This window comes from Zosterops lateralis (genome assembly GCF_965231275.1).
Source record: "Zosterops lateralis genome assembly, chromosome: 24".
Lineage (NCBI taxonomy): Eukaryota > Metazoa > Chordata > Aves > Passeriformes > Zosteropidae > Zosterops > Zosterops lateralis.
This window is the reverse complement of record NC_139784.1, coordinates 1,488,159-1,513,799: the sequence shown is the minus strand read 5'-3', so window position 1 is coordinate 1,513,799 and position 25,641 is coordinate 1,488,159. Positions and strand designations below refer to the sequence as shown.

General features: G+C 52.9%; 2 protein-coding genes across 2 annotated transcripts; one reads left to right on the top strand and one right to left on the bottom strand.

Moving 5' to 3' along the window:
* Positions 1-204: 204 nt before the first annotated feature.
* On the bottom strand, positions 205-21,599 carry EFTUD2 (elongation factor Tu GTP binding domain containing 2). The gene is made up of 28 exons (XM_083877662.1): positions 21,548-21,599; positions 21,286-21,391; positions 20,422-20,587; positions 19,895-19,973; positions 17,703-17,778; positions 17,110-17,175; positions 16,835-16,870; positions 15,952-16,042; positions 15,010-15,092; positions 14,367-14,533; positions 13,224-13,348; positions 11,583-11,646; positions 11,139-11,229; positions 10,213-10,348; positions 9,804-9,931; positions 8,582-8,775; positions 8,323-8,434; positions 7,938-8,078; positions 7,401-7,502; positions 6,836-6,918; positions 5,116-5,202; positions 4,735-4,861; positions 4,202-4,289; positions 3,737-3,855; positions 3,260-3,354; positions 2,332-2,485; positions 1,311-1,418; positions 205-770 (listed from the first exon to the last, which is right to left on the bottom strand). The coding sequence occupies exons 2-28, from the start codon at positions 21,388-21,390 to the stop codon at positions 675-677; spliced, it is 2,919 nt and encodes a 972-aa protein (XP_083733788.1). The 5' UTR covers position 21,391; positions 21,548-21,599; the 3' UTR covers positions 205-674.
* DNAAF19 (dynein axonemal assembly factor 19) lies at positions 21,389-25,641 on the top strand (the record flags this gene model as incomplete). The annotated part of the gene is made up of 4 exons (XM_083877776.1): positions 21,389-21,413; positions 22,148-22,364; positions 23,193-23,325; positions 24,726-25,641. 4 exons carry the CDS (start codon positions 21,389-21,391, stop codon positions 25,191-25,193), a joined length of 843 nt encoding a protein of 280 aa, XP_083733902.1. The 3' UTR covers positions 25,194-25,641.

Genomic DNA, 25,641 nt, shown 5'->3' with positions numbered 1-25,641 from the left:
GGGCTGACTGGTCCATTCACTACCACAGGCAGGAGTGGGAGAGCTGGCAGACAGGGAGTCCTTGGGAGTGCTACAGTGCTGAGGCCAGGGGGAACTGGGGCTGAGGATGGGAGAAATCCTGACAGTGTGTACTGGAAGCACTGGGAAAGCAGACCCTCTCTGAGCACTGCCATGCCTAGGCACAATCAGATTAAGCCCAGCCTGGAAGTTTGTACTAAATGTTTACAAGGGTTCAAAAAAGGGATACAAAACCATCAAAGCCACACTCATCCCTCCTCCTGGGGAGGCTGGTAAAGCACTGCCCCCACCACCCCCTCACAACCCCCCTTTCAGCTGCCTGAAATGCTTGACACAGTTGAGGCCCAGACCTCAGGAATACATCCTGATTCTGCTCAGCTCCATGTGCTGGAGGAGCCTATCCAAAGGGAAAACCTTGCTGGAGGCAACAGCAGCTAGAGACTAATACAACATGGATCAGGGCTCTGGATCTGGGCTGTCCCCATATGGAGAATGCCCACAATTGGTCCATGGAGACTCCTACAGCCATGTGACCTGAGGAGCAGCTCCCTGCCTGCCCTGAGCCTCCAGGAGCTGGGGCTGGGCAAGCAGGGATGGGGAAGGACCAGCAGGTGCTGGCCAGGGCTCAGGTCAACCCCCACGCCAGGGCAGCAGGTTCACATGGGGTAGTTGAGAACGACGTCTTGCTTGGCCAGTTCCAGCAACATGGGGTCATCGAAGAACTTGCTGATGCTCACGTCCTCACTCAGGCCCTGCAGGGTAACACAAAGCCAGGGTTATTCCCCATACAGCCACTGCCCAGAGAGCCCAATGAAGAAACTTTGTGTACCACACACAGATAAATTTTCAGGTTCCAAAAAAGGCATGAGGTGTGTCTCTGCAGCTTGAAGGCATCTAACACTGCTCAGGAACCTGAAAATGTGGTTTCTGCTGCTGAGCACATCTACCAGCTCACTGCCCTCCACAGGGGAGCTTGATTCCCTCTGCACCCTCTCCAGCCCCTCAGCACAAAAACCAGTTCCTGCTGTTTCTGCTGGACAAGGGGGCAACACCAGGCCACTGAGGGGTCAGAGGGGCTGGGGAGGGAGCGGGGCTCAGCAGAGGCCACAGGATCCTGTTTTGGGCTGGAGCCACTGATGGGACTGACAGGCAGCACAGGGGAAGTCCTGGGGCACAAAGGACATCAGACCCCTCTGGGAACACAGAGAGGATGTGGCACACCCAAGGGACAACACTGCAACAGCTCAGCTGCTGGGACAGAGGGACACTACAGGGATTTGTCCCAGACATACCTTCCTACGCCTGGTCTTGATCATGAACTCCCTGGCCAGGTGTGGGGCTGGCTGCGGCTCCAGCGGCCGGATGACGATGCTCTTGTCCAAGGGGTCACCAGGCACAATCTGAAACACAGGGCCAGGGTGTGAGCATGATGCTGGGGCTGCTTCTGGAGACCCCAACTTCAACAGGAAACATCCCTGGGTCCCACAGACACCCCAACACCCTGTCTTTTCTGGCACACAGACTCATGTCACTGCTGGTGGTGGTCATGCTTGTGAGAAGTCAGTAATACAGTGATGAAAACTCAAGCCAAGGACATGTCCCTCCCCCAGGGAGTACTGCAAGACCCTTAAACACCTCCTAACAGAACAACCCATGCAAGTCCTGGTCAGCACAACCCCCTCCACAAACCAGGCATACTTAATTGTTTCAGAGCTGAGCCTTGGACTTTGAAACATCAACCTTTAGGCCAGGGCTCAGACTGCAGCTGCTGCTCTCATGGAGCTGTACCCCAAACCACTGTGCACCACACAGCTGTGGCTCCCACAGGGCCTGATCTGCCCCAGACACAGAAGTGGCCAGAGAACATTATTTTGTCCCAAACTTTGCTTCCTACAGGTTTAAAACACCACCTCTGAGAGGCAAAGTTGCAGTGTGGCACAGGTCAAACTTCCTGCGGCAGATCAGTGAGTCCAAGCCCCACTCCAAGACTTCTGCTGCCCAGGCTGCAGAGCATGAAGTGGACCCAAACAGGTTCCCTCCTCCCAAGGGGGATGTCCTCTCCCCAGGCACTGCAGGACCCTGACACTCAGCCAGCAGCAGCTTTCAGGGCTCCCTCACTAGCACTGGGAGTGATGGGACTTGGAACAAAGCCCTGGCAGACATGGGATACCTGGTGCACAAAACCTCCCCAAGATCCTCTGAGGATGTTCTTCAGAGCTTTCCTGCTCTGTTGGAGCTGTGGCACTGATGGCACCTACCTGGTACCTGATCCTACCTGTCCCTCTTCCCCATCTCCCCAGGGCATGGACTCACCTGCCAGTGGTGGAAGACAGAGAGAGAAAAGGCTTGTCCCTGTGTGTGAGTCCGCAAGTCTGTCTCAAACCCAAAGGAATCAATGGCTGGGATGAAGGCTTTGATGGTGTAGAGGGGAGAGCCTGGGATCGGAGCATCCTGGGTCACATGGCCTCTGCAAATGTGGCAAAGGATCAGCATTCCCGTGTGTCACAGAATCATGGACTGGTCTGGGTGGGAAGGGACCTCAAACCCCACACATTTCCATCCCCTCTACCATGGGCAGGGCCACCTTCCATTATCCCAAGGTACTCCAAGTCCTGTCCAACCTAGCCTTGGACACTTCCAGGGATGTGGGGCAGCCACAGCTGCTCTGGGCACCCTGTTGCAGGGACTCCCCACCCTCACAGCCAAGAATTTCTTCCCAATATCCCATCTAACCCTGTTCTTTGGCAGTAGGAAGCCATTCTTCCCTGTCCTGGCACTCCAGGCCCTTGTCCAGCTCTCTTGGAGCCCCTTTAGGCATTAGAAGGGGCTCTAAGGTTTCTCTGGAGCCTTCTCTTCTCCAGGTTGAACCACTCCACATCTCCCAACCTGTTTTTACAGGGAAGTGGCTCCAGTCCCCTGAGCATCTTCCTGGCCTTGTCTGGAGCCACTGAAGGAGGTCCAAGTCCTTCCTGCGCTGGGGCCCCAGGGCTGAGCACAGTGCTTTGTACATTCTCCTCTCTGACACTCAGGAAGAATCAGGGACAACCCAAAGGCTGCATGTGATCCTGAACATCCCTCCCTGCACTGCTCAGGGCCAGGATCAGTCAGGAAGCTTCCAACTGTCACTTCATGCAGACTTCACCCTCTGCACCAGTGCCAGGACTGTGGAATTCTCCCAACAGCCCAGATCCCAGCATTGCTGCTGTGCAAACCCCCACTGCTGGCAGCTGGAGCAGCTCACCTGCGCCGGGCCAGCACCGTGTACACGGCAGACACGCAGTCGGCAGGAGCCTGAACCTCCACGAAGTAGTAGGGCTCCATCAGGCGAGGGGTGGCCTGTGAGGGGACAGGGGATAGCCACTGAGCCTCCTGAGCACCAGCACAGCTCAAGTTCTCTGGTCAAACCCAACAGCTGACAAGATTACAGGGTTTTTGCTGCCCCATGGCTGCCCAAATCAACATCACAAACACCAAAAGGACCTTTTCTCCCTCTGGGCAGGAGTCATGCTTCCCTAACCCCCATGCCCACCCTCCCCAGCAAGCCCAGCAAGAGAGAGCAGATGCACAGCAGTTTCCATCCAGGCTGAACGCAGGCCTGCAGGACTCGTGTGCCAGCCCACAAGGGCACAGCAGACACTGATGGGTGAATGAGTCAGTGTGCACCCACATCCCCAGGGCAGCTCTGTGGGGATCAGCCCAGCACAAGGCAAACTCTCACCATGAGGAAGGCGGAGTAGACGACCCTCCGGGCCGTGGGGATGATCTGCCCTCCACCCCGGTGCAAGGGCTCCTGAGCAATCACCGCATCCAGGATCTTGAACTTCACATTGCGGATCACTGCCAAGGGAGAAATGACAGCCAGTGACCCCAGGGGACGTTCTCTGCCAGCACCAAACACATCCCCAGATGCCCAAATGCCCAGAGCCACCAGCAGTTCTCCTAAATTTAATTCCAGCAGGGAATGCATGACCACGTCATAACCCTGCATATCACAGAATCATGGAATGATTCGAGTTGGAAGGAGCCTTAAAGCTGATCTAGTCCAACTCCTTGCCATGGGCAGGGACATCTCCCACTAGACCAGGCTGCTCCAAGCCCTGCCCAGCCTGGAACACCTGAATGCTTAGAGATGGAAGAATTTCACCAATCTCATTATTTCAGTTTCCCCACAAGTCCCACTTACATTCATCACAGAGAGGCCCTTCCCTGGTCCCCCACTGGAAGCCCTGCACGATGCTGTCCTTCACTGAGCCCAGCAGAGACTTGTCCACCTAGAGACAGACAGCTTCAGAGACCACAGCTCACCACAGCCAGTAACACCCAGTGTTCAAAAGCCAGTTTCCAAAAGAGCAGCAGTGTCTCCCTGTGCCCTCAATGTCCACCCCTCTCTGTCACAGCTCAAGAGCATCAGCACTATGTAATTTCTAGAGCACTATAAATTAAGAGTCCACGTTCTGGTGATCCTGAAAGCCAAGGCCATTAAGTTGCAAATTGTGGCAAGCTGGGGACATTGGCCCAAACAGCAACATCTGAAAAATAACAAGTGACCTGGTAACCAGTGTAGAATCACTGTGGGGAAAGTGCAGCAGGTCTGAGCTGTGGCAAACAATGAGCACCTCAAAGGCATCAGGGCCTTGCTGAAAGTTCTGGGAGGAGTGGGCACCTCCTGGCACCACAGGACAAAGGTCTCACTGAAGAGTGGCCCCCACTCCTCACCTCTGAGGGCAGTGTGTCATCTACCAGGATGTTTGGGCCAGTGGCGTCTGGCCCAAAGGCCCAGATGGAACGGGCAGCCAACAAATCCCAGTCATATTTGGTCTGGAAGAATTCACCCAGCTTCTTTCTGAAAGAGAGAAAGGGAAGAAGCTCTAGGAAACAAGAATCTGACCTGCACTCATGATGTTTTACAACCTTGTTCTCTTCAGGCACAAAAGTCTCAGCCAGAGAGGCTCACAGACTGGCTGGCAGGAAAACCAAACCAGGATCCCTGCCTAGAGGCTGCTGCCTGATACTATGCACCCTGCAGATCCCAGAATTCCCTTTTTCCCCCAGTTATGTACTTCCAGCTGGATTCCTGCTCTCCCAGACTGCTCATACCTGTTCCACGTTATCTGCACCACTTCATTCTCAATGTCCTCTGCCAGTCCCTTCTCCAGGGGCTCAGCAATCATTGTGATCTTGTTCCTGAGGAGAGACAAGTCACCATCAGCCACAGCGATGGAAATGGGGTAACTGGGAAGACCATAGGGACTGGCAGCTCTGCACTGAAAAAAAGACATGGAAGGGCTGGGATGTGTCCAGTGAAGGGAAAGGAGCTGGGAAAGGGTCTGGAGCACCAGGAGCAGCTGAGGGAGCTGGGAGGGCTCAGCCTGGAGAAAAGGAGGCTCAGGGGGGACCTTCTGACTCCCCACAACTCCCTGACAGAAGGGGGAAGCTAGGGGTGGGGGTCAGACTCTGCTCCCAGGGAACAAATGACAGGATGAGAGGAAGTGGCCTCAAGTAGAGCCAGAGGAGGTGTATGTGAGATATTAGGGAAAATTTCTACACAGGGAAGGTTGTAAAGGCCTGGCACAGCTGCCCGAGGCAGTGGTGGAGTCATCATCCCTGGAACTGTTCATAAAACATGTGGATCTAGCACTTGTAGACATGGTTTAGTGGTGAATATGATGGGCTGACAGCGGGACTTCATTTAGGGCCCTTTCCAACCTTAATACCTTCACAATTCTGTGATTCTCTGACTGCACCCAGCTTGGATGCAGTTGGGCTGATGAAGCCACCTGCATCCACTGCTGTTCCCGTGTCCTTGTGAACACAGCCCAAGGGCTCAGCTGCTGCTCCCTGGAGCCTGTTCAGCCCCAGGAGGAGACAGCTGAGGGACAGTGTGGCTCCAGCCCTCCTCTCTCACATCCAGCCCCTGTCCAAGGCTGCAGGAGGGAGCCCATGGGCCAGGCTGGGAGCTGTGTCAGACACACCAGATGCTGCCTCAGAGAACCCCCCAATGCCTGAAACCCACCCCCAGCACAGGTCATTCCATATGCCCAGATGGTCAAAGCCTGTCCTGAGAGTGGGAACAACCTGGTCTGGTGGAAGCTGCCCCTGCCCACAGGAGGGCTTGGAACTGGATGGTCTTTAAGGTTGCTTTGAACCCAAAGCATCCTGTGATTCTGTGAAGACTGGAACCTCTCTGTTCCCAGAAACAAGGCTGCCAAACATGGCAAGATTGTCTCAGAATAAAGGAAGGCAAGAACCAGAAACCACAGGGGAACACAGGAGTGTCAACTTCAGCAAATCATGATTTCCCTCAAAAATCAGGTATGGGGGCATCCTGTGCACACAGCTCTCCCCCATATTCCCTCCCAGGCCTCCCTCTTCCAATCACATGCACTGTGAGGTGCTAGAGGAGAGCAGCTGCAAGGCTCCAGGGTATCACCAGGAAGAACAAATCCAAGATTACATATGGATAAGAGAAGACATAGCTCTTGCTCATGAAGTTATTGGGGGAGTTACTGAAGGCAGCACTGGGCTCCTTGGCATCTGCTCCAGGATCCTAGTATACCTCAGAACTGCTGGGAAGGTGTGACACTTATGGAAAAAGGAGGATGTGGATCTGTCTTCATTCCCTCCATTCTCAGAGCTCCTACACAGCACAGGAACATCCCTGAGAGTGTGGTGTGTTCCTGAGGAGTTCAGGTCAATGGGACATTGCTCACTCAGGGATGTGCCCCTTGGTGGACAACAGACAGTGGGAACAACCCCCTTGGAGGGGATGGACCCTCCCTCTGCCCCCTCCCATGCCCAGCTCGCCCAGGGCCCTTACTTCTTGTTGGGTGTCTCAGCAAAGCACTTCAGGGAGGATGTTTCCACCACTGTCTCACAGAATGTCACCACTGGATCAGCCACCTAAAGGAACAAAAGGTTTTTAAGGTTTCCAGTACTTCTTTGTTTGTAAAAAGACTGTTTGAAACCTCTGAACACCTGCAAGGAAAAACCGGTTCAACTGGCAGTATTTTATTCAGGGTCGTGTAAGAAGCACTGAAGCTTTCAAGTGAGACAGGAAAATTTAAATTTTCAACTCCAGGTATGAAAAATTCTGCTCAATTTATTTATTTGATGCTAGCCAGGCAATGGCTAAAGCACAGGGGAAGGCTGGAATATGGAAAACTCCTCTCCAACCCAGTGCGCAGTATCTCAGTCCCACTGATCAGGCTTTAAGAGGCCCTTTTACACCCTAACAGATTTACTTTTTTTTTACTTTTACAGGAATGTGACAAAATCCATTCTGTATGTTCAGACAGGTTCTTTTTTTTTTATCCCCCTGAGAGAGGGGAACAAAATCCTGCCCAGAGTTTCCAGCGGGGAAAATCCCTCTGTCATTCCCTCACCTTGATGTCAATCTCGGAATACATCTTCCGCAGATCGTGCATCACACAGTCCAGGTACAGCTCTCCTGTTCCCAGGATCACATGCTCCCCAGACTCTTCCACCTGGAAGAGAAGAGGGATTCAGCTGCTCACAGCTCCTGCCTTCCAGGCTCCTACTCAAGCCTGAGGAAGGATCAGCCCTAAATACACTTAGAGTCAGAGCACCCCAAGGAAAGCTCCCAGAGCCTTTTCCAGGAGGAAGTGCTGCTGGGCTCTGCAGAAAGCTGCTTCCCTGTCACAGCAGGGGAAGTGTGTGTTCTTCTGCTGGATTTACACTTTTCTGCTATTTCTACATAATTTATGAGATCAACTGAAACAGTATGAGAAGACTCACAACAAACATAACAACCTGTGGTAAAAAAACTGATTTTTTGAAGATCAGCCCAGAGGGTGCCCCCAGCACTGGCTGGAAACAGCCACACACACACAGAATCACAGAACAGTTAAGGCTGGAAGGGACCTCTGGAAATCATCTAATCCAACTGCCCCCAGCAGTACCTTAGTTGTAAGTGAGGGGTAGCTCTTGTTGACTTTGCGGAGACCGTCCAACATTTTGGGGAGCTCTGAGGGGTTGACTGGCTCCACAGCTATTTTGATAACAGATGTGGTGTTGAACTTCAAGGGACGGAAGATCTGAGCCTGGAACCAGAGAGAACAAAGAGCTGAAATTGCATCCCTACATGTCCTCAGGGTAAGACACAGCATGTGAAACTCTCCTCTTTCCTCAGTGGCTCTTGTGTCCTGGCACCATGTCAGGCATGGATTCTTTAGCCCCAGCATGGGAGCAGACAGGGAGTCTTTAACCCCAGCAGGGGAGCTTTTGGGCTGTGCCCCATCACCTTGCCTCCCTGGAAGGCTGAGCAATGCCAGCCAGGCACGGTACCTCCTCATTGCCCCGAGGCTCCGTCACAGTTGCCGTCTTCACTATGGGCTGGTCCACGCCCTCGATCAGCACCCAGTTGCCAGCAGGAACCCTGTTCACCTCAATGTGATACCTGAAAGGCAGGAGAGCACCACTGCAGCCTCAGTCCCTTCAGCACCTTCCTCCTCCCTCTCTCTGGCAGCTTTCCCTCCCTCCCAGCCCCTCACCTGACTCCAGGTGACTCCTCTCCCAATGAGCACCTTGCCAGAGCTTTCCATACCTTGCAACTGAGATCCAGAGGCGTCCAACGGTGCAGATCTGGGAATCCTCCTCATCTTCCAGGGTGTAGTTCTCCCCAAGGACCTTCACAGGCTGCCCAGCGTGGATGGTGCCACTGAGCACCCTGCCAAAGGCATGGAACTGGACACCATCATCGGTGCTGTACATTTTGGTTGTGTGACACATCAAGGGACCCTTCCCGTGACACAGAGAGACAGAAATGAGATTCTTTCAAAACACAATCAAGAAACAGACAAAGACCTGGCAAGACTGGACTCTGATGATCCTTGTGGATCCCTTCCAACCCAGAATATTCTATGATTTGTGGATAAAAGGGACTAGTGGGCTGGAATTTAGAAATTAATGTTTTGATTTGCCAAGTCCTTCAGTTCCTGCTACTGGAAGCCTTACATCTCCTTGCCCTGTATGGAAAGTCCTGGAATGACTGGTGGACTGTTCTGGAGCTCCTGTCCTTACTCTTGTAGAGCAGCAAATGGTGGCTGGGACAAAGCCATGAGGAAAAATGTCACTTGCTGGCCTGAAAACCTGCTCAGGGCAGAGCACCTGAGCCCCCCAAGATCACAGCTTCCAGTGCCACAAGGTGACTCTACACTGGTGATGTGACAGTCACCACTGTGCAGTTTTATGTGGATAATCACAACTCATTAAAAAACAGATTAATTTTCTCTGCAGACATCAAAGCAAAAGTCACAGGCAAATTTCTCACTCAGCTGCTGGCGTTGGTGGCTCCAGACAACTCCGAATGACAGCTCAGTGCAAGCTGTTGGAGGAGGAAGAGTTTGCAGGGCTGGGAGAGGAAAGGTGCTGACTAACTAACACAGGGTTATTTTTATCAGCACCATGCAGCTTTTTAGAGTTTGGAGAGAGAATCAAACTTCAAGGAAAAGGGACAAAAAGACTGCAAAAGGACACAAAACCACCCTGCAGCTCCCACATGCTCTGGAGTCCTGACCTAGTCCTGTTCTTCTCTGAACACTGTGAAACAATTCCCTCTCTCCAGGACTGCCCTGGCAGGCAGCTGAAGCTCCTTGGAGTGAAGAGATTTGTTCTAGTGTCGGATGAGAGGTTTTAGAGTGCTGCAAGTCAAATCTGTGGAGATAGCTGGCGGGGAGGCAGCTGCCCTGGCAGGGCACACGGAGCAGAAGAAAAAAATCTGTTTGCCTTGGTTTGCATGCTCAGAGCAAACACAGGAGTTTCCTTACGTCAGGGTCACACTCGCTCATGGCCTCCCCCAGGTCAGAGTCGACACCACCGGTGTAGGTGTGCTCAATTTTTGTCTTGGCCCCCACCTTCGGGGAGGGGATGTGCTGCACACACATGTCCACAAAGCCTGGAACAAGAACATGTGGTGAGGACAGAGTTAACCAGTGCAGAGGAAAGAAATGGACTCCATAAACACAAGGCACAGCCACAGTCACTGCAGCACCCACAGCAGCAGGGGAGAGGTGAGCAGTGTCTCAGGTTGTGCTGTGGGCAAGTGGGGTCATAGTTTAGATTTGAGCAGCATCTGTGCAAGTTAGTGCTCTTTGGCCAAAATATAACCCTCAACTCTTGGTGTGAGGTACTGGGGATATAAGGAGGATTGTGGAGGGGAAGACAAACAGCTTGTACCTGTGAACTCCCCAAAGAACTTCTTGCAGACGAGCCGCAGCAGGGGCCGGATGTTCAGTTTTAATTCCTCTTTGGTGAGGTGGATGCCAAGTTCATCCAGAGTCCTGGGCAGGGTCGTGTCCACATCCCCCACCACCTGCAAGACAAATCCCACTCTCAGGTTCATTCTGGGGGTCCCAGTCAGTAACTCCTCAGTGCAGCATCACACACCACCCACCACCCACAGGACTCTCAACCCGCACTGGTTTAGAGCTCACACGAGAGCCAGATGGGTCAAATCACAGAATCATGGAATTGTTAAGGCTGGAAAAGCTCTCTAAGGTCATTGAGTCCAACCATTCCCCCAGCACTGCCAAGGCCACCACTAAACCATGTTAGTCTCCAAGTGCCACATTTACATGGCTTTTAAATTCTTCCAGGCATGGTGACTCCACCACTGCCATGGGCAGCTGTGCCAGGGCCCTTTGGGGGAAGAAATTTTCCCTAATCTCCAATCTAAACCTCCCCTGCACAACCTGAGCCCTCTTCCTTTGTCCTGTCCCTGTTGTGTGGGAGCAGAGCCCAACCCCCCAGAGCTGCCCCCTCCTGTGAGGGAGTTGTAGAAAGCAAGAAGGTCCCCCCTCCTTTTCTCCAGGCTGAGACCCCCAACTCTTCCTCATCCAACTTGTGCTCCAAGTCTTTGCTCCAAGTCCAAGCACTGTCACTCGACTGCTATCAGGGCACACAAGGAAGAGCAAGAACTGTTCTACTCACTGCAAATACGATGCTGCATTTGCAAGAAATAACGACTACTCTACACCTCCAAGCCCACCAAGTGCAGATCCCACTGTGGAATGGAAAAGACCAGACCCACCAGCCAGCCCCCAGTGCTCAGCCCCAGCTGTTCCTGCCTGGAGATGTGGGAGGGAGAATGACCCATCACAGACCTGAGCCAAGATCTTGTACAGGGGCTCCAGAATGAACTCCACAAAGCTGCGCTGAGAACTGCTTGTTGGGGCCTTTTTGGTGAACTTGCGGCTGTTGGAGACAGGGAGGTGAGGAGCAAGAACTGAAGCCTGCCAGCACCCCTACAGAGCCTCTGCTCCTCCCAGCTTCTCCTCCCTCCCAATCCCCTGGGAAGCTGTCAGCGACACATGGGCCAGGCTTACTCCAAAGGAAGAGCCTCTCTGCTCCTGCTTGCAGGATTCAGGAGGACCACATGGATTCACATTAGGCAGGAGGCCTGACTCAACCCTTCCCAGATACTACTCCACCACAGGACCATAGGATTGGGAGTGACCTTGGGTGGTCATCTAGTCCACATTTTACAGGGAAATGAGGGAAAAACACTGGAATAAATCAACATTAAAACATTTAAACAGGGTTCTTACGTCTTTGGATTGAAGTAGATGTCGCCCCAAAGCCGCTTTGCAAACTCCTGGTAATTGATGTCTCCTAAAGGAAAAAGCAAATGAAAATGTCTCTCAGATGTCACTGCTTTTCTCTTAGCTTAAAAACCTTTATTTTTTGGCTTTTAAAACAAGCCTGAGGATTCAATTTAATGAACTGATGCTGATGAGTGAACGCATCGTCCCGATTCTGAGTGAAAGATTAAGCACTGTCCTGGGGAGAGCAGGCAGAGATGAGCAGAAAGAGGCCACTGGGGATGGCCCCAACAGCCCAGGGACACTGCAGGTCACAGACTGACTTCCTAGGAACACTCCAGCTCTCTGCTACCCACGGGTTCAGAGCTGAGGAGTGCTGCAGGAGCCCAACCACATCTGCTGCACTTCCAAACAGGAACACTGTAACTGCTGCTGCAGTGCAAAGGTACTGGAATGGCCTTCACCCCTGGGTCCTGCAGGCTCAGCACCAGCATTTTCTGCCCTGCTGAACATCTCCAGGTTCCTTTCTCTTTCTCAGGAAGCACACAGCCAAATACCCAGCGCTGAAGGTCCTGTGCAGTGCTGGCTGTCATGGTGAATTTACAAATACCAGGACAGGATGACAACCTACAGCAGGTTCCAAACAAGCCTTTGCTGTGGGCAGATGTGTGAGCACAAGGAATTTCCTGGTGGCTGCAGTCAGGACACTGATGCTGCTCTAATTCCTGTTAGCTGACGTGGTGGCTGCACATACAATTCCTGGTGACCAGAATCCACCATTCCCAACTCCAAGCACCCATTCACCTCCTGCCTTCCCTCACCTGGCTGGCATCTCCTGCCAACTGTGCTGTCCTCAGCTCCCCAAGGAGGGGTCTCACCCCAGCAGGCTCTGAGTTAATGATGTGACACTCAGGGGGCTCATTTATCGCTCCAAACTCTCAGGACACGTGACAGTCCTGACACCATCAGTCCCTGACCTCTACAACTTCATCCTCCCTCAGGCCAAGTTCTCTGCAAGAGCTGCCCCAGCTGCTTTACAACCTCCTTCTTCCCCTGCTCTCAGCTCCTACAGATCCCCAAATTCCCCAATGGGGGACTTCAAAAACCTGGGCTGTGCAGCTGCTAATGCCAGCACAGAGCACACTGCTACATGCAGCAGATTGCCTAGAGTGGGCACCTGGGGAGCAGAAAATTAAATCCAAGCCAGAAAAAGACAGTTTCTTAAAAAAGAAAGAGGGCAAGAGTGCAAAACCTTGTGGGCAAAGCTTGTGCCCAGCTGCAGCTGAGTCTTGGACTTTTGGGAAAAGGCAGGAAGAGCTTAACTGCTTCGCTCCTGAGCTGCTGACAAGGAGGCAAAGCACAACACACACACACCTGCCTTCAATTGCCTGTTATTTCTACTTAGGGAATGAAAAAAATCTTGGCTTCTGACTCAAAAAACATTTATCAAGAGAAAATATCTTGCTAAAACTGTGTTTCTGCTTTTTAACCCCCGAGGCTCAGCTCTGCAGCACCACTCAGCTCTCAGCAATTCCAGAACACAAACACTGGCCATGTGCAGGGGAAGCTGAATGGCTTATAAAACCTTCACAAGAAAGGTTGGGAAATGAGATGTTGAAGTGCACCAGGTTTCTGGCTAATCCTTACCATATGTGTCTGCATAAATCTTTGCAAAAGACCCCAGTGTGAAGCAGATGCTGTACTGAGAGCTGGAGAAACACACGTTCCCCAGAAGGGGAGACAGCACGAGGTTCTCGTCGGTGGAATACATGCTGAGAGGAGAAAAATAAAACCAAATCAATGTTATGAACCAAAGAAGACACTTCAACCCACTTCCCACACCCTACAGCAGTGACAGGCAAGGAGCCTGCATTGCCAAAAAGCATCTTTAAACAGGCTGCAGCTTGCTTGCCATCAGAATCTCAGGGTCAGGAACATTTTCTGCCTATAAACTTCAAAGCATTAATGTGCAAAGATTTAAAGACCCTAGAACTAAAAAGTTACCAGCACAAATGCTTCAGATTTTTTATCTTGGATAATTTTTCTTCCCCTAAAAAAGCAGCTGAGTTGGTCATCCAAGTAAGGGAAAAGATAATATAGGGATATAATTTAATCCAAACAGGTTTAATGAGCTCACAGCCGTGCTAGGCAGGGTGAATTACCCTGCTCCCAGCTGCCTGATGCCAGCACACACCGGACAGAGACAAGCCAGGGAGCTTGTGTGCAAATCCACACACACTTGAAGGGCAGAATGCTGTTAAAAAATGCCTGGATGCAGAAGAACCCATAGAAACGATGCATGGCTGCTAAGATGTCCCTCCCTTCCCTGAGCAGGGCTGGCAAGGAGATTGGACTGTGTTAGTATCATAATCCTTGCCTAGGAGTTGAAACAGCAAATCCTCTTTTAGTTTTGTAGCAAGTATTTAGGAGCTTTGAGACATCTCAACCTCCAATTTGGGATACAACCTGGATCATTTCAGTGTATTTGAGACATTTGAGAGCACAAATTCCCTGCTCTGGTCATATGTTCACTTTCTCTACTTTTTAATGAAGGAAAAATGAAATGGGGCAGGGGAAATGAAAATCCCTGGACTTTGCCAGGAAGAGCAAATCCTGCTTAATTCAACGTATTAGCTGAGATGAACTTCCAGTAGTTCTTTCTGGCCCATTTTCTATGACTCAACACATCAAGAGACAAACTGATGTGTTTTCAGGCACATGCAGACCTCACAGAGAGCCATGGGACAGGGACAGCAAGCACTAGCAATGCATCACCCCAATCACCCTCACCTGATCAGGCCATTAACTTCGTCTACGATGTGTCTGAGTTTGTAATAAGCATCTGTGGGGGGCAGTTTCAGCTCCAGGATGAGTCTGTCGATCTTGTTGATGCACACAGTCACTGCCAGCCTCTCCTGCACCGCGTGCTTGATCAGCCTCTCCGTGTTCAGCATCACCTGCAGGGAGCAGCCAGCTCAGAGCCCCAGGAAAGCCTCCACAAAATGCTATCTGGGGCGTGAGAGGCAACCAGTGACCCTTACTCTGCTGCCAGGCTGCAGAAAAGCCCAAGCTCAGCAACCAGCAATCAGCTAATCCTTCTGAAATTCAGAAATAGGTGCTAAACCAACCAAACTCCTTGAATCCAACCCTGTGGACATCTCAGATATAAATAACCTGCTCAGTTTTAGGTATCATGGGGATGGAGATGAACATAAGTCAGATAATCAGCCTACGGGCCACAGCATTTCATCAGCCTGGACACAGCAGCCAGAGGCTTGGCTGCCTGTTCACATGGAAAACACCCTCATTTCCCACACTATCCTCCAAAAGCCCTTCACCCCAGAAAGCTGAACCCTTCCCAGGCCTTCATGCTAAGGCAGGAGCACAGACTCCAGAGGGAGGGATGTAAGCCCCAGGAGAACGTGACACTCACCCCCTCGGCCGCGTCGATGAAGAGCACGACGCCATCCGAGATGCGAAGGCCGGCTGTCACCTCATCAGAAAAATTCACATGACCTTCAAAACCACACAGAGGTGGGCAGTGAGAAGCAGTGAGCCCCAGAGCAGCAGCAGCACACAGGGTGGGAAGCAGTGGGGCTCTGCAGACTCCTCTGGTTGCTGGTACCCAGAGAGGCAGTAACAGAGATGGTTCCTCCTCAGATGGGGACCTGGGAGCAGCTGCCAGAGCTCCCCATGGGGATTGAGCCTCAGCTCTAATGCTATTTTTTGAGCACACAACAACTTGTTTAACAGACACTTTTCCTCACATTTGTGACTGTTTTTCTCACAGCTCTGTGCACGTAGTTCAGGAAAAGGAGGAAGATTTTTTCTCAAAGATAACTGATGCCTCTCCCCCCAGCCTCCTCCTGCGCTCTAACCTCCCTTATCCTGAGCTGTAGCTCAGCAGATGTGTCCCAAGACCCTCTTCCCTAAAGTTTCTTACAAGTTGATCTGTGATTATGTTCCCTCCACAGCAGCCTGTCAGAGGCCCAAGGAACTTGCTGAGCCTCATTGTGGGGCAACAGCATTTGAGCAAAGCAGGGTCCCCCTGCACATGGCAATAGCTGGAAAAGGAAATTCTACCTGTGCTGCTTGAGTGAAATACCTTTTCAGCCTCACCAGCCCTCAATTAGGCTAGCTAATCACAAACATGAGCCTGACTTGTCCCTGCCCATGGCAGGCGGTTGGAACTAGATAGACTTTAAGGTCCCTTGACCCCAAACCATCCCGGGTGATTATGGGTCAGTACTGCTCGAAGTGACTTCACATGAATGAACTCAGCTGAAGGCTCAGGACTAGGCTGGAATCAGCTATAAAAAGTATATAACAAAGCTAAGTGCTTCCCACAGCAGGATTTTCAGGACTGCACAATCACCTGGAGTGTCAATGATGTTGAAGAGGAAAGACTTTCCTTTCGTGTCCGGCAGAACAATCGTCACTGGGGTGCTCTTGATCCCCACCCCTCTCTGAAACACAGGAAACCAGGATTACAGGTACAGAAAAACAAAAGGATCACCATGTACAGATGTAGAAGAATACCAAGGAAAAATCAGAAAGATGAAAAGAAGTAAACATTTATCCTGGAAAAGAGCAATAACCTCAGATCACTGAAGTACGCAGCCCAGCTCTTCCATCTGTACTGCTAGGACTGCTGAGCCACGACTGCACCCTCCACACCTGATTTCAGCTGAGGAGGTACTACAGGCAATACCTGAGACAGAATGTGGGTGTTTGTTTGTGCTTTCACCCTCTGCTGCCACCAAGTTACACCTCAAAGCACAAGATTTGCTCACACAGAGTATAAATTAGAACATTGAGAGGAGAAAAAAAGCGCTTTTAAGGATTGTTCTGGTCCTGACATGAAATAACATTCCCACTCATGCCCAGACACATGGAGTCAGAGCTAAGGAAAACAAGGACAAATGCATTTATTTTGAAATATTTTTTTCCTCATCCACCACTGCTGCAAACATCTTCCTCCTTTTTCTCTCAAAGAAAGTAAGAATTACCCCCAGACTGGGGTGGCTCTGCTGTAGATTTAACATTACACAGGATATAAAATCATACATGAAGCTGAGGGAAGGAAGTTGGACCAGGAATTTTCCTGAGGCAAACAAGAGGAGCAGATTGTTTTATTGATAAAGAAAATAACCAAAACAGAAGGCACAGAAAGGCATTAAAATGGACGAGGAAACTGCCTACAGCAATTGTGAGTAAAGCATGAGACAACTGAATAAAATCATTACAAGACCACTCACCTCCTGCTCTGTGAACAATATATCAGTGTAGCAGAGCTGCAAAGGCAAAACAAAAATCAGTCTTACATTTTGGTATCAGATAGTCAGTTTGAAGCAGGACACAATAACTCTGACACATCACTGAGGTGACAAGTAAGGGACAGAAGGAGAATTAGGACTGAGCTCTGGCTTCCCAGTCACTGAACCACCTTGTCCCCATGCACAGTCACCCTCCCTCAGGACGTCCAAGCCACCCCGTGTTCCCCAGGGCAGGAATTCCCCAGCAGCTCACTCACATCCTGGTCGTAGCGTTTCCGGATTTCTGGGTGCGTCTGCTCTATCAGGCAGTCAACAAAACACGTCTGGAAAAGAGCAGAGAAAGGAGGTTCCACTCTTCAGACAGACACAAACACAACCCCATCCCTCCAGTGGCAGCATAGAGCACACTGAGCAGGTTATTGTAAAACCTACAAATTCAACCTACAAAAATATCTACAAATTTCACAGGGAAACATAGTGCCAGGACAAGGGGCAATGGCCTTAAGCTGGAGGAGGGCAGGGTTAGACGGGGTATCAGGAAGAAGGTGGTGATGCCCTGGGACAGGGTGCCCAGAGCAGCTGTAGCTGCCCCTGGATTCCTGGGAGTGTCCAAGGCCAGGTTGACCAGGGCTTGGAGCAGCCTGGGACAGTGAAGGTGTCCCTGCCCACGGCAAGGAGTGGCACTGGCTTTAGGGTCCCTTCCAACCCAATCCATCCTTGGATTCTATAAATAAGTGCATGAGCAGGAGAAGCAGAAGGTGCTGCTGCAGAGAACCAGGGGCCAGGAGGGCTGGCAAAGCAAGCAGACAGGTCACCATCACTACTCCTGTACTGTGGACACTCACAGTACCTTGCCATGGTGCAGGTGCCCGCACAGAGTCACATTCCGGATGAGCTCCGAGTTGTCCATCAGATCTGCCAGGAAACTGCAGGAACAAAACACAAAAGGCTGTTGCAGGCTTCTGCTGTGTCTAAGAAAAGCAGGTGCTGCTTTTCAGCCATACTTTCTATCCAAGGTGCCCCCTGAATCCTCGCCAAACTTTTATTCTGCCAATGCCCTGCGGAGGAAGAATCCCACTTTCCAGATGGGGAGGACAAGAGAGTTGGAGTCCCAGACAGATGGCAGTGGGTGGGAGGATACAGAGCTGGTAGAGCTGCCAGCAATGGAATATTATTGAATATTTTTCTTCTCGTCTAGTCAGTACTGGAGCAAAAATCACATCCACGTCCTCAGATGATGAAACACTTCCACTCTCACCATGGCAGACAGGCAGGTAAATCGTGGTGCTGGATAACAAGCACCCTATGGAGCTTTGAAAGCAGCCAGGGGCTCCACAGACCATTAACTCTGATTTTCAAGTCTTAAAACAGTGACATTCCAGGAACTCAAGGAATTAAGTCTTTTTCAAATCAGCAGCTGAGCTGGGTAATGATGAGCTGGTCACTTCTGGATGGATGCTGGCCAAAAGATAATTGAGATCCTAAATTACCACCCTAAAAATAATGGGAGGCTATAAAACATGCAGCCACTGCCAGAGGCCTGCAGAGAGTAAGTGCTGTCAAATAATTTCCTTTTTAAACAGATTAAATTTTCACTGATGCAATAGACTTCTTAATGTAAAACATTTTGATTAAGAGCTAAAAAATACAGCAATCAATACTAAACCCGATTAAAACCTTCCTAATTGGTCTGAAAATAAGGCTAAATGGGAAATCAATACCAAGCTTGCAGGTTTCTGGCTACATCCCACAAGGAATTTCTCTTTGCCCATCCTAAGCATTTATATCAACAAACAGGAGGAAAATGAATTAATTACAAATGGAATGAGCAGAGCATACAGGGATCAGGGAAGTGGTGGATAATGCAGAGCCCAGGACAGGGACTGAGACAACGCAAGGACTGAGAAAAACCAGCCCCAGCAGCTCTTGGGCTCTGCTTCAGCTCTGCAAGCACTCCCAAGCACTGAGCACAGCCCCAGGCAGCTGAGGGACCCCTGAGGGAACAGCAGCCCCAGGAACATCCTGTCCCCTCTGGAAAACACGAGGTTGCTGCAGAGGCACTGCTCAGCACCAGGGAACTGTGCTCAGCCACACCTGCTTCTGGGACCTACACCTGGAGAGGAACATTTACAACTGGGAAAAGCCCTGACAGGCCACAAAGTGGTGAGTGGAGAGATGAGCCCAAGGAGACTCCCACAGCTCCATCTGCTCATCCCAAACAGAGACAACACACACACAAACACACTGAACACACAGGGACACGGACCTTCCACCCACCACAATGTGCAGACACTGCTCCAACATCAGAGTTTTACCAGAAAAAGCAAAGGATGGTTTTTATTCCAGAGAAAACTCATTTGAGATATTGCATCTCCAATTTAAAATGCATGTGGAATTTTTTCCAGGAGGTTTTCTCCCAGCCCTGGTGTCCAAGAAGCTGCTTTGGGACACAACCAATAGACCCACGCAGAGCAGCTGCAGTGTCCTGCTGACTGCACAACACTCAGCACTCACCCAGCAGCACAAAAATTCCCAATGGAAACTGGAACACATGGGACCTGATCTGAGACTGGGATCAGCCCAAAATGTCCCAATGTGATGTGTACTATACACTGACCATGTGGGTATTTAACAGAGAAGCTGGCCAGAGCAGCTGTGGCTGCTCCATCCCTGCAAGTGTCCAAGGCCAGGTTGGACACTGGGGTTTGGAGCAGCCTGAGATAGTGGAAGGTGTCCCTGCCCACAGCAGGGATGGGACAGGGTGGGTTTTAAAGTCCCTTGCAACCTAAACCATTCTAAGAACATTGCCTAAGCCAGACTCTTGCTATGGAGCTTGATCTCAGCCCCTGAAGTGAGATTTCCCTTGTGTGTCCAATCCTACCCTGTGCTGCTGGTGAGGAGGGAAAATGTCTGTGAAATGGTTTGTGCTGCACTTCCTCGTTTTGGGTTCAGAACCTGGGAATTGATGCTCTCAGGTCTGTGCTGGGTCAGAGACACACCAAGCCAGAGCCCCTAGACCTGCCTCCCCCAGCCCCAACTCACTCCATCTCGTAGACCGTGACTGGCAGCGTCTGCTCCATCAGGGAGAACTTCTTGGTTTTCACAGGTTTAATAATGGGCTCTGAAACAAGAGAAAGAACAACAAACTGTTCCCAGAGTCCCTGAACCAGCAGGGTCATGAATGGCCCCCAGGAATGGGGAGTTTTGCTGACAACTCCTCAGTTTTCTGGATGACAGATTCTCTTGGCTGTTTGTCAACAGGAGGTGGTCACTGCAGGGCCTTCCAGCCCAACCGCTCCAGTATAAAGGGATCAAAGGAGATCACTTAAATGCATTTACTTTTCCCTAAAATAGTTTTCCCATCTCTGCTGACTCCTGTTCTTCCAAAGATTCGTTTGTTTGGATTTGCAAAAACCACAAGTGCCCAAATCTGCACACACCAGGCAGAGCTCCTGAGGCTGTGAGGGGACTCCAAAGGGGCAGGACAGAAGGGAATATTATTTCCCCTTTCCAAGGATCCATAAAGAGCCTTCTCCTCCCTCCACTCCCTCCACCCCCTCCCCACTCACCAGTGAGTGGCTGTGTGTCCTCCTCCTGCACAATGGTCTCCACCTCAGGCCCATAGACCTCCTCTGCTGTGGGGTAATACTTCTTGTCCTCGTGCAGCACCACCTCCATCCCGGGGTGCTCGTCATCGTGCTCCCCCATGTCATCGTCATCATCATCATCCTCCAGCTGCAAACAAGGCTCACTCTCAGCTGCTGTGGAGCCCCCAAGGGGACAGGCCTGGGGCCACCCCCAAGAGAGGGACCCCAAGTACAGCCCCAGCACCCCCAGAGGTGCCCTGGGAGCAGCTCCTGGAGGAGCAGCACGGCTCTTCTCACAGCACCTGGATCAGGAACAGCCTCTGGACTTGCAGGGACACGGGCACAGGCAGAGACTCACACACAGCAACCCCAGACAAGAACCACATCTGGGTAACACAACCCCCACCCCACACACGCCAGCAGAAGATGGGAAGAGGCTCCCTCGTTTCCCCCGTGGGGCAGCCCCTCTGCTCCCCCTGTGTCCGTGGGCTCTTGCTCTGCCTCCCTCTGTGAGGATCCGGCTCCCTGTGGCAGCCTCAGCTCCCTCCTGAGGAGCTCCCGAAGGGACACGGACCCTCCATAGGACTGACACCAAAACCAGCCAAGCCCAGTCCGAGCCGCAGGGGCTCCCTGTTCCCACCGCGATTCCAGCAAGAACTCATTCTCTTTACCTCAGGAACAGATTTTGCAAACTCTTTAACCACCAGCCCCACTCCGACCCTCGGGATCCGGAGCCCCGCACTGACCCGTCTCACCAGACCCCGCACGGGGCAGGAGCAGCCGCGGGCCCGGCCCCGCTCAGGGGCCCCGGGGGTCACTGCCCCTTCTCCTCTCCACCCCATTCACCTCGTCCAGGTCCTTGGACTCTCGGCCCAGGTCGTCGTCGTCATCGTCCGAGTCCAACTCAGGCCCGATGTAGTTCCCAAATTCGTCGTACAGGTCGGTGTCCATGCTGGGGGGCGGGAAGAGGGCCGGTGAGGGTGCACAGACCGGGGGGCGCTGACCGAACCCTCAGGGCCCGTGGCAGCGGGGGCTCCGGCCCTGCCCCAGCCCCAAGCCCCGTTCCTGTCCCAAGCCCCGGCCCGGCCCCGGCCTCGCTCTCCCTCACCTGCCCCGGCTCCGCTCCCGCCGCTGCTCTCGCCGGCGCCGCCGCTGCCGGAGGCCCCCGGGCTGCCCTCGCCGCCTGTCGCGACAGAACGTCCCGCGCCCGCCGCCAGCGCTGCGCCCACTGGAGAAGCGCCGGGTGGGTCCAGGGCGGGGTCGGGGCCGGTTCCGGAGGGTCCCGGGGGCCGCGGGCCGAGCGGGGCAGCGCGGGGCGGAGGGGCCGGTTCTGTCAGGCGCGGCCGGGGCAGCCCCGGGGACCTTGCGCGGCCCCGGCGCTCCGGCGGCGGGAGCGAGGCTGTGGCGATAGAGGGAGCGGCCCCGGGGCCGAGGTGTCCGTCACCCCGCGGGGCTGTCGCGATAGAGGAGGGGGCCCCGAGGCCGGCGGTGTGTCAGGGTCTGGGGGCTTCCCGACAGGGGAGAGAGTCCCGGTTGCCATCCACGTGCGCGGCCTTTAGGCTGTCACAGTGGGGGTCCGCAAAGCAGGACTGGCACGATCAGATCGGGGTTGTCGGGCCAGTCCCGGCAGCGCTCTTGTGACAGAAGTGGGTCCTCGAAACCGGCCCAGGCAGGGCTGTGTCGACAGGAGGGGTCCCTGTGCCCCCAGGCCGGCCCCGTCCCCTCGTCCCGCCGGTGGCGGCGGTGTCCACCCGCGCTCCGGGGCTGGACCCGGGGATGGATCCTGGGATGGATCCGGCCGGAGCGCTCCCGGCGCTGGAGCGGGAGCTGCGGGCGGCGCTGGCGGAGGACGAGCGGCGGCAGCGGGAGGGCGAGGCCAAGCTGCGGGCCCTGCGCCAGGGCGTCCCTGACTACGACCAGTTCAGGTCCGGGGCTCGGGGACTGGCCCGAGGGGCCGGGAGGAGCCAGGAACTCGTTTGGGGGCTCCGGGGTCTGAGCTCGGAGCTGATGGCCGAGGGGCAGCAGCCTCGGGATGCCCAGAACAGCTCCAAGGACAGAGCCCAAAACTCCTCAGGTGGCCCCGTGTGGGCTGAGATCTGTCCCTGCTCCGTGGCCGATCTCTCCTGTTGGCAGCAGTGGAATGGCACTGTCCCCTCCCCAGGACACTGTCACCTCTTCCCATTCCCACTCCCAGCCCCCGTCTCTCCTAGGAGTGCTGAACCAGAGGGTGACATGTCCCCTGTGCCCTTCCCAGCCTGTTCTTCCTCCCAGTCCTGTCACTGCTTTATCCAGGGGTTGTGAGCAGGTTGGGATGGCAGGGCTGCTCCACGGGGCAGTGTCAGGCACTCCCAGTGCCCCCCAAACTCCTGGATTCCCTATGGATCCATCTGGGGCTCCCTGTCCATTGACATCCAGGATCCATAGGTAGATCCAGGACTTTGACCACACTTGGGAGGTGTTCTGGGACCAGATCAAATTCCATTCATATCTGCCTCGTTCCCCCTGATCCCTGAGAGGCAGGAAAACACTTTCAAGTGGCTTTTCCCCCAAATATCTTGCTAGTCACTCTGATGGGATTCCTAAGGGATTTTAGGCTGGTTTATCCTTGTATTGGTAAGGGCCTGCTCCTCCAGCCTGTGCATATCCTCTGGGTGATCCATATGGCCCAAAGTCAGGAATTGGCTCAAAGAAACAGTTTGAAGCCTCAAGTGTTTTCTCTTGCCATGTGTCCCTCCTGTCCCTGTTCCCTTTAGGGAGATTGTGCTGGCCTCACACCTGAAGCCTCTGGAGAAGAAGGACAGGCTGGGACAGAGGAGGAATATGCTGTGGAATCCCTGTGCAGCCCCGGCCAAGGCAGCACCTGCTCATGCTGTGGAGATCCCACGGGTGAGGGAGAGGCTGCCAGGGCCTCATCCACAGCTGGAAATGACTCAGGAATCATCTGGGTGTTAATTGGAATGCAGGAGTTACTCAGGACTCACTCTGGGTGTGAGCCAGCTCTCCCAGGCCCCTGGAATATCAGGGTTTGGATCAGCACAGGGTCAGGCTGGGCCCTTCAGGAAGTGACTGCTCCATCCCTGTGGGAATGGAGGCATGGCTGACGCTGGACCCAGAGCTCCCAGTGTCCCCAGCAGCTGCAGCCTGGGACCCAGAGCCAGGGCTGTGCACCAGGATCCTCCCTGGAACAGCCTCCAGCTGCAGGGATTCCCTGAGCACAGCCAGTGTTTTGCCCATGGTTTAATGATCATGGAAAAGGGCTGGGTTGGGTTAATCCTGACTGAGCCTGATGAGCTCACTGAGTCACTCAGTGGTGGGAAACAGGGACAGGACATTTTCTGCCCAGGCCATTTGTGATCAGAGTCACCTCAGTCTTGCCCCTGCTGTGGGCTCTGTCCCCACTGCAATGTCCTGGTCACTGGATGTTTCCCAGGATAAGGCAGTTTCATGGATTGCCTTATAAACAGTCCCAAGAATTGTTTATAATGCTGGATTTCATTGACCTGTGTTTATTGTAAGATATTTTGCAATTCTTGTGAATAGTGTTGTGTTTCCTTGGACTGAGCAATAATCTCCCCAAGAAAATCCTGCTCCTGGTCCCATCAGCACCAGGCTTAGACCTCCAGAGCTTTTCCCTCTGTGCTGAGCCCCAGCTGATGTCACTTTGCCTTGTCCTGGGCTGTAGAAAAGCTGCACATTTGCCTCCTCCTTCAGCCTGTGTGTCAGTGACCCAGCGGGGATGGGCTCAGCAGTTAATTAGAGCTGGTATAAAATGGGATTTCCTTTACCTGGGAATGCCACTTGGAGCTCAGCTCTCATCCTCTGCTCTGCCACAGACCCACCAATGCTGAGTGGTACCAGACAGGGCATCTGCATCTTTTCTGGGGTTTGCATCTCCCACCTTTTCTCTGCCACTCCATGTTTCTTCCTCTCAGTGCTCAGGGTGTTCCTGCCCTGCCCCAGTCTCTGTGAGGTCCCTTCCCAGGCAGTGCTGCTGGATCCAGGCTGGGCAGTCTGACTCTGGTTGGGGTTGGGTTTAACTACACAACCACCTGTGTTCACACTGGGTGTCACATCTCATCCACACTTCCCTTTTCCCCCTGGAATTCTTGGGGTTAAAGGCACCTGGTATTTCCTTGTCTTCCCCTTTTCCCCCTCAGCAGCTCCTCTTGCAGCCAAAGCCCCTGGTAAAAACATCTTGGCTGTCCATGGGCTGATGGGGGCAAGGGGGTCAAAGCCTTCAAGTGGGAACAAAACAAAAGGAACTGAGTGTCTCCTTTCTCCTTCAGGAACTGGATCATCTGCCCAGGACCGCTGCGGAATTTCACAGAGATTGGCGCAGATGCTTGAAAAGTGGGACAGAGAAATACCAGTTTTTGCTGGAGCTGGGAGGGGAAGCCTTGGGCAGGATCTTCCAGGCTGATGTGGGCTTCGGCCTCCTGGGGGAGTTCCTGACAGTGCTGGCAGAGAACATCCATCCCTCAGACAGAGCTGCCATCCTTCAGATCCTGCAGAGCCTGGTGGGCACCAAGCGCTTCGGGCTGAATGTGGCTCTCCTGAGCCAGACAGAGAAGGAGAGCAGCCAGGATTTGTTCAGGAAGCTGCAGAGCAGGGATTGTCAGGCTGCTGGCCAGCCTGGCAGCCCAGCCAGCTGTGAGGCAGGGAGGGACACCCATCCTGTGGAAATCCACTTGGAAAAGGAAACTGAGGAGGAGAGGACAGTGGCAGAGCTGATGAAGTGTTACCAGGTCAGCTGAGGGAGCAGGAGCACCAGGATTGAGCAGAAAAAGGGTAGAAGAGGCTCAGATAAAACTGAAAGCTTGACTTTGGCATCACCCAGGGCACAAGGTCTGCACAAATAAAGTTTAGCTCCCAAGCTGTGGTACTGTGATCTCTGAGCAGAGTGTCCTCACAGATGGGTATAGGAGAGTCTCTTGGATAAGGAGAAAACCAAGGAAAAGAAAACATCAGGTGATAGTTTTGAAGGAGAAACACAAACCCAGATAGTCTCTTTCCTCTTCCACCCCTGTCCACGGTCACTGAGGGGTTTTAGGAGATATAATCAATGACAATGACAACTGTCAGGTCCATTTTTTCCCCCAAACCCAGTGCACCAAAGGCAGTCACCCCAGCAGGCTGGAACCACCTACTCCCACCTGCCCTGGAGAAACCACCTGATGGCAGGGTCCAGGTTCATCCCCGAGA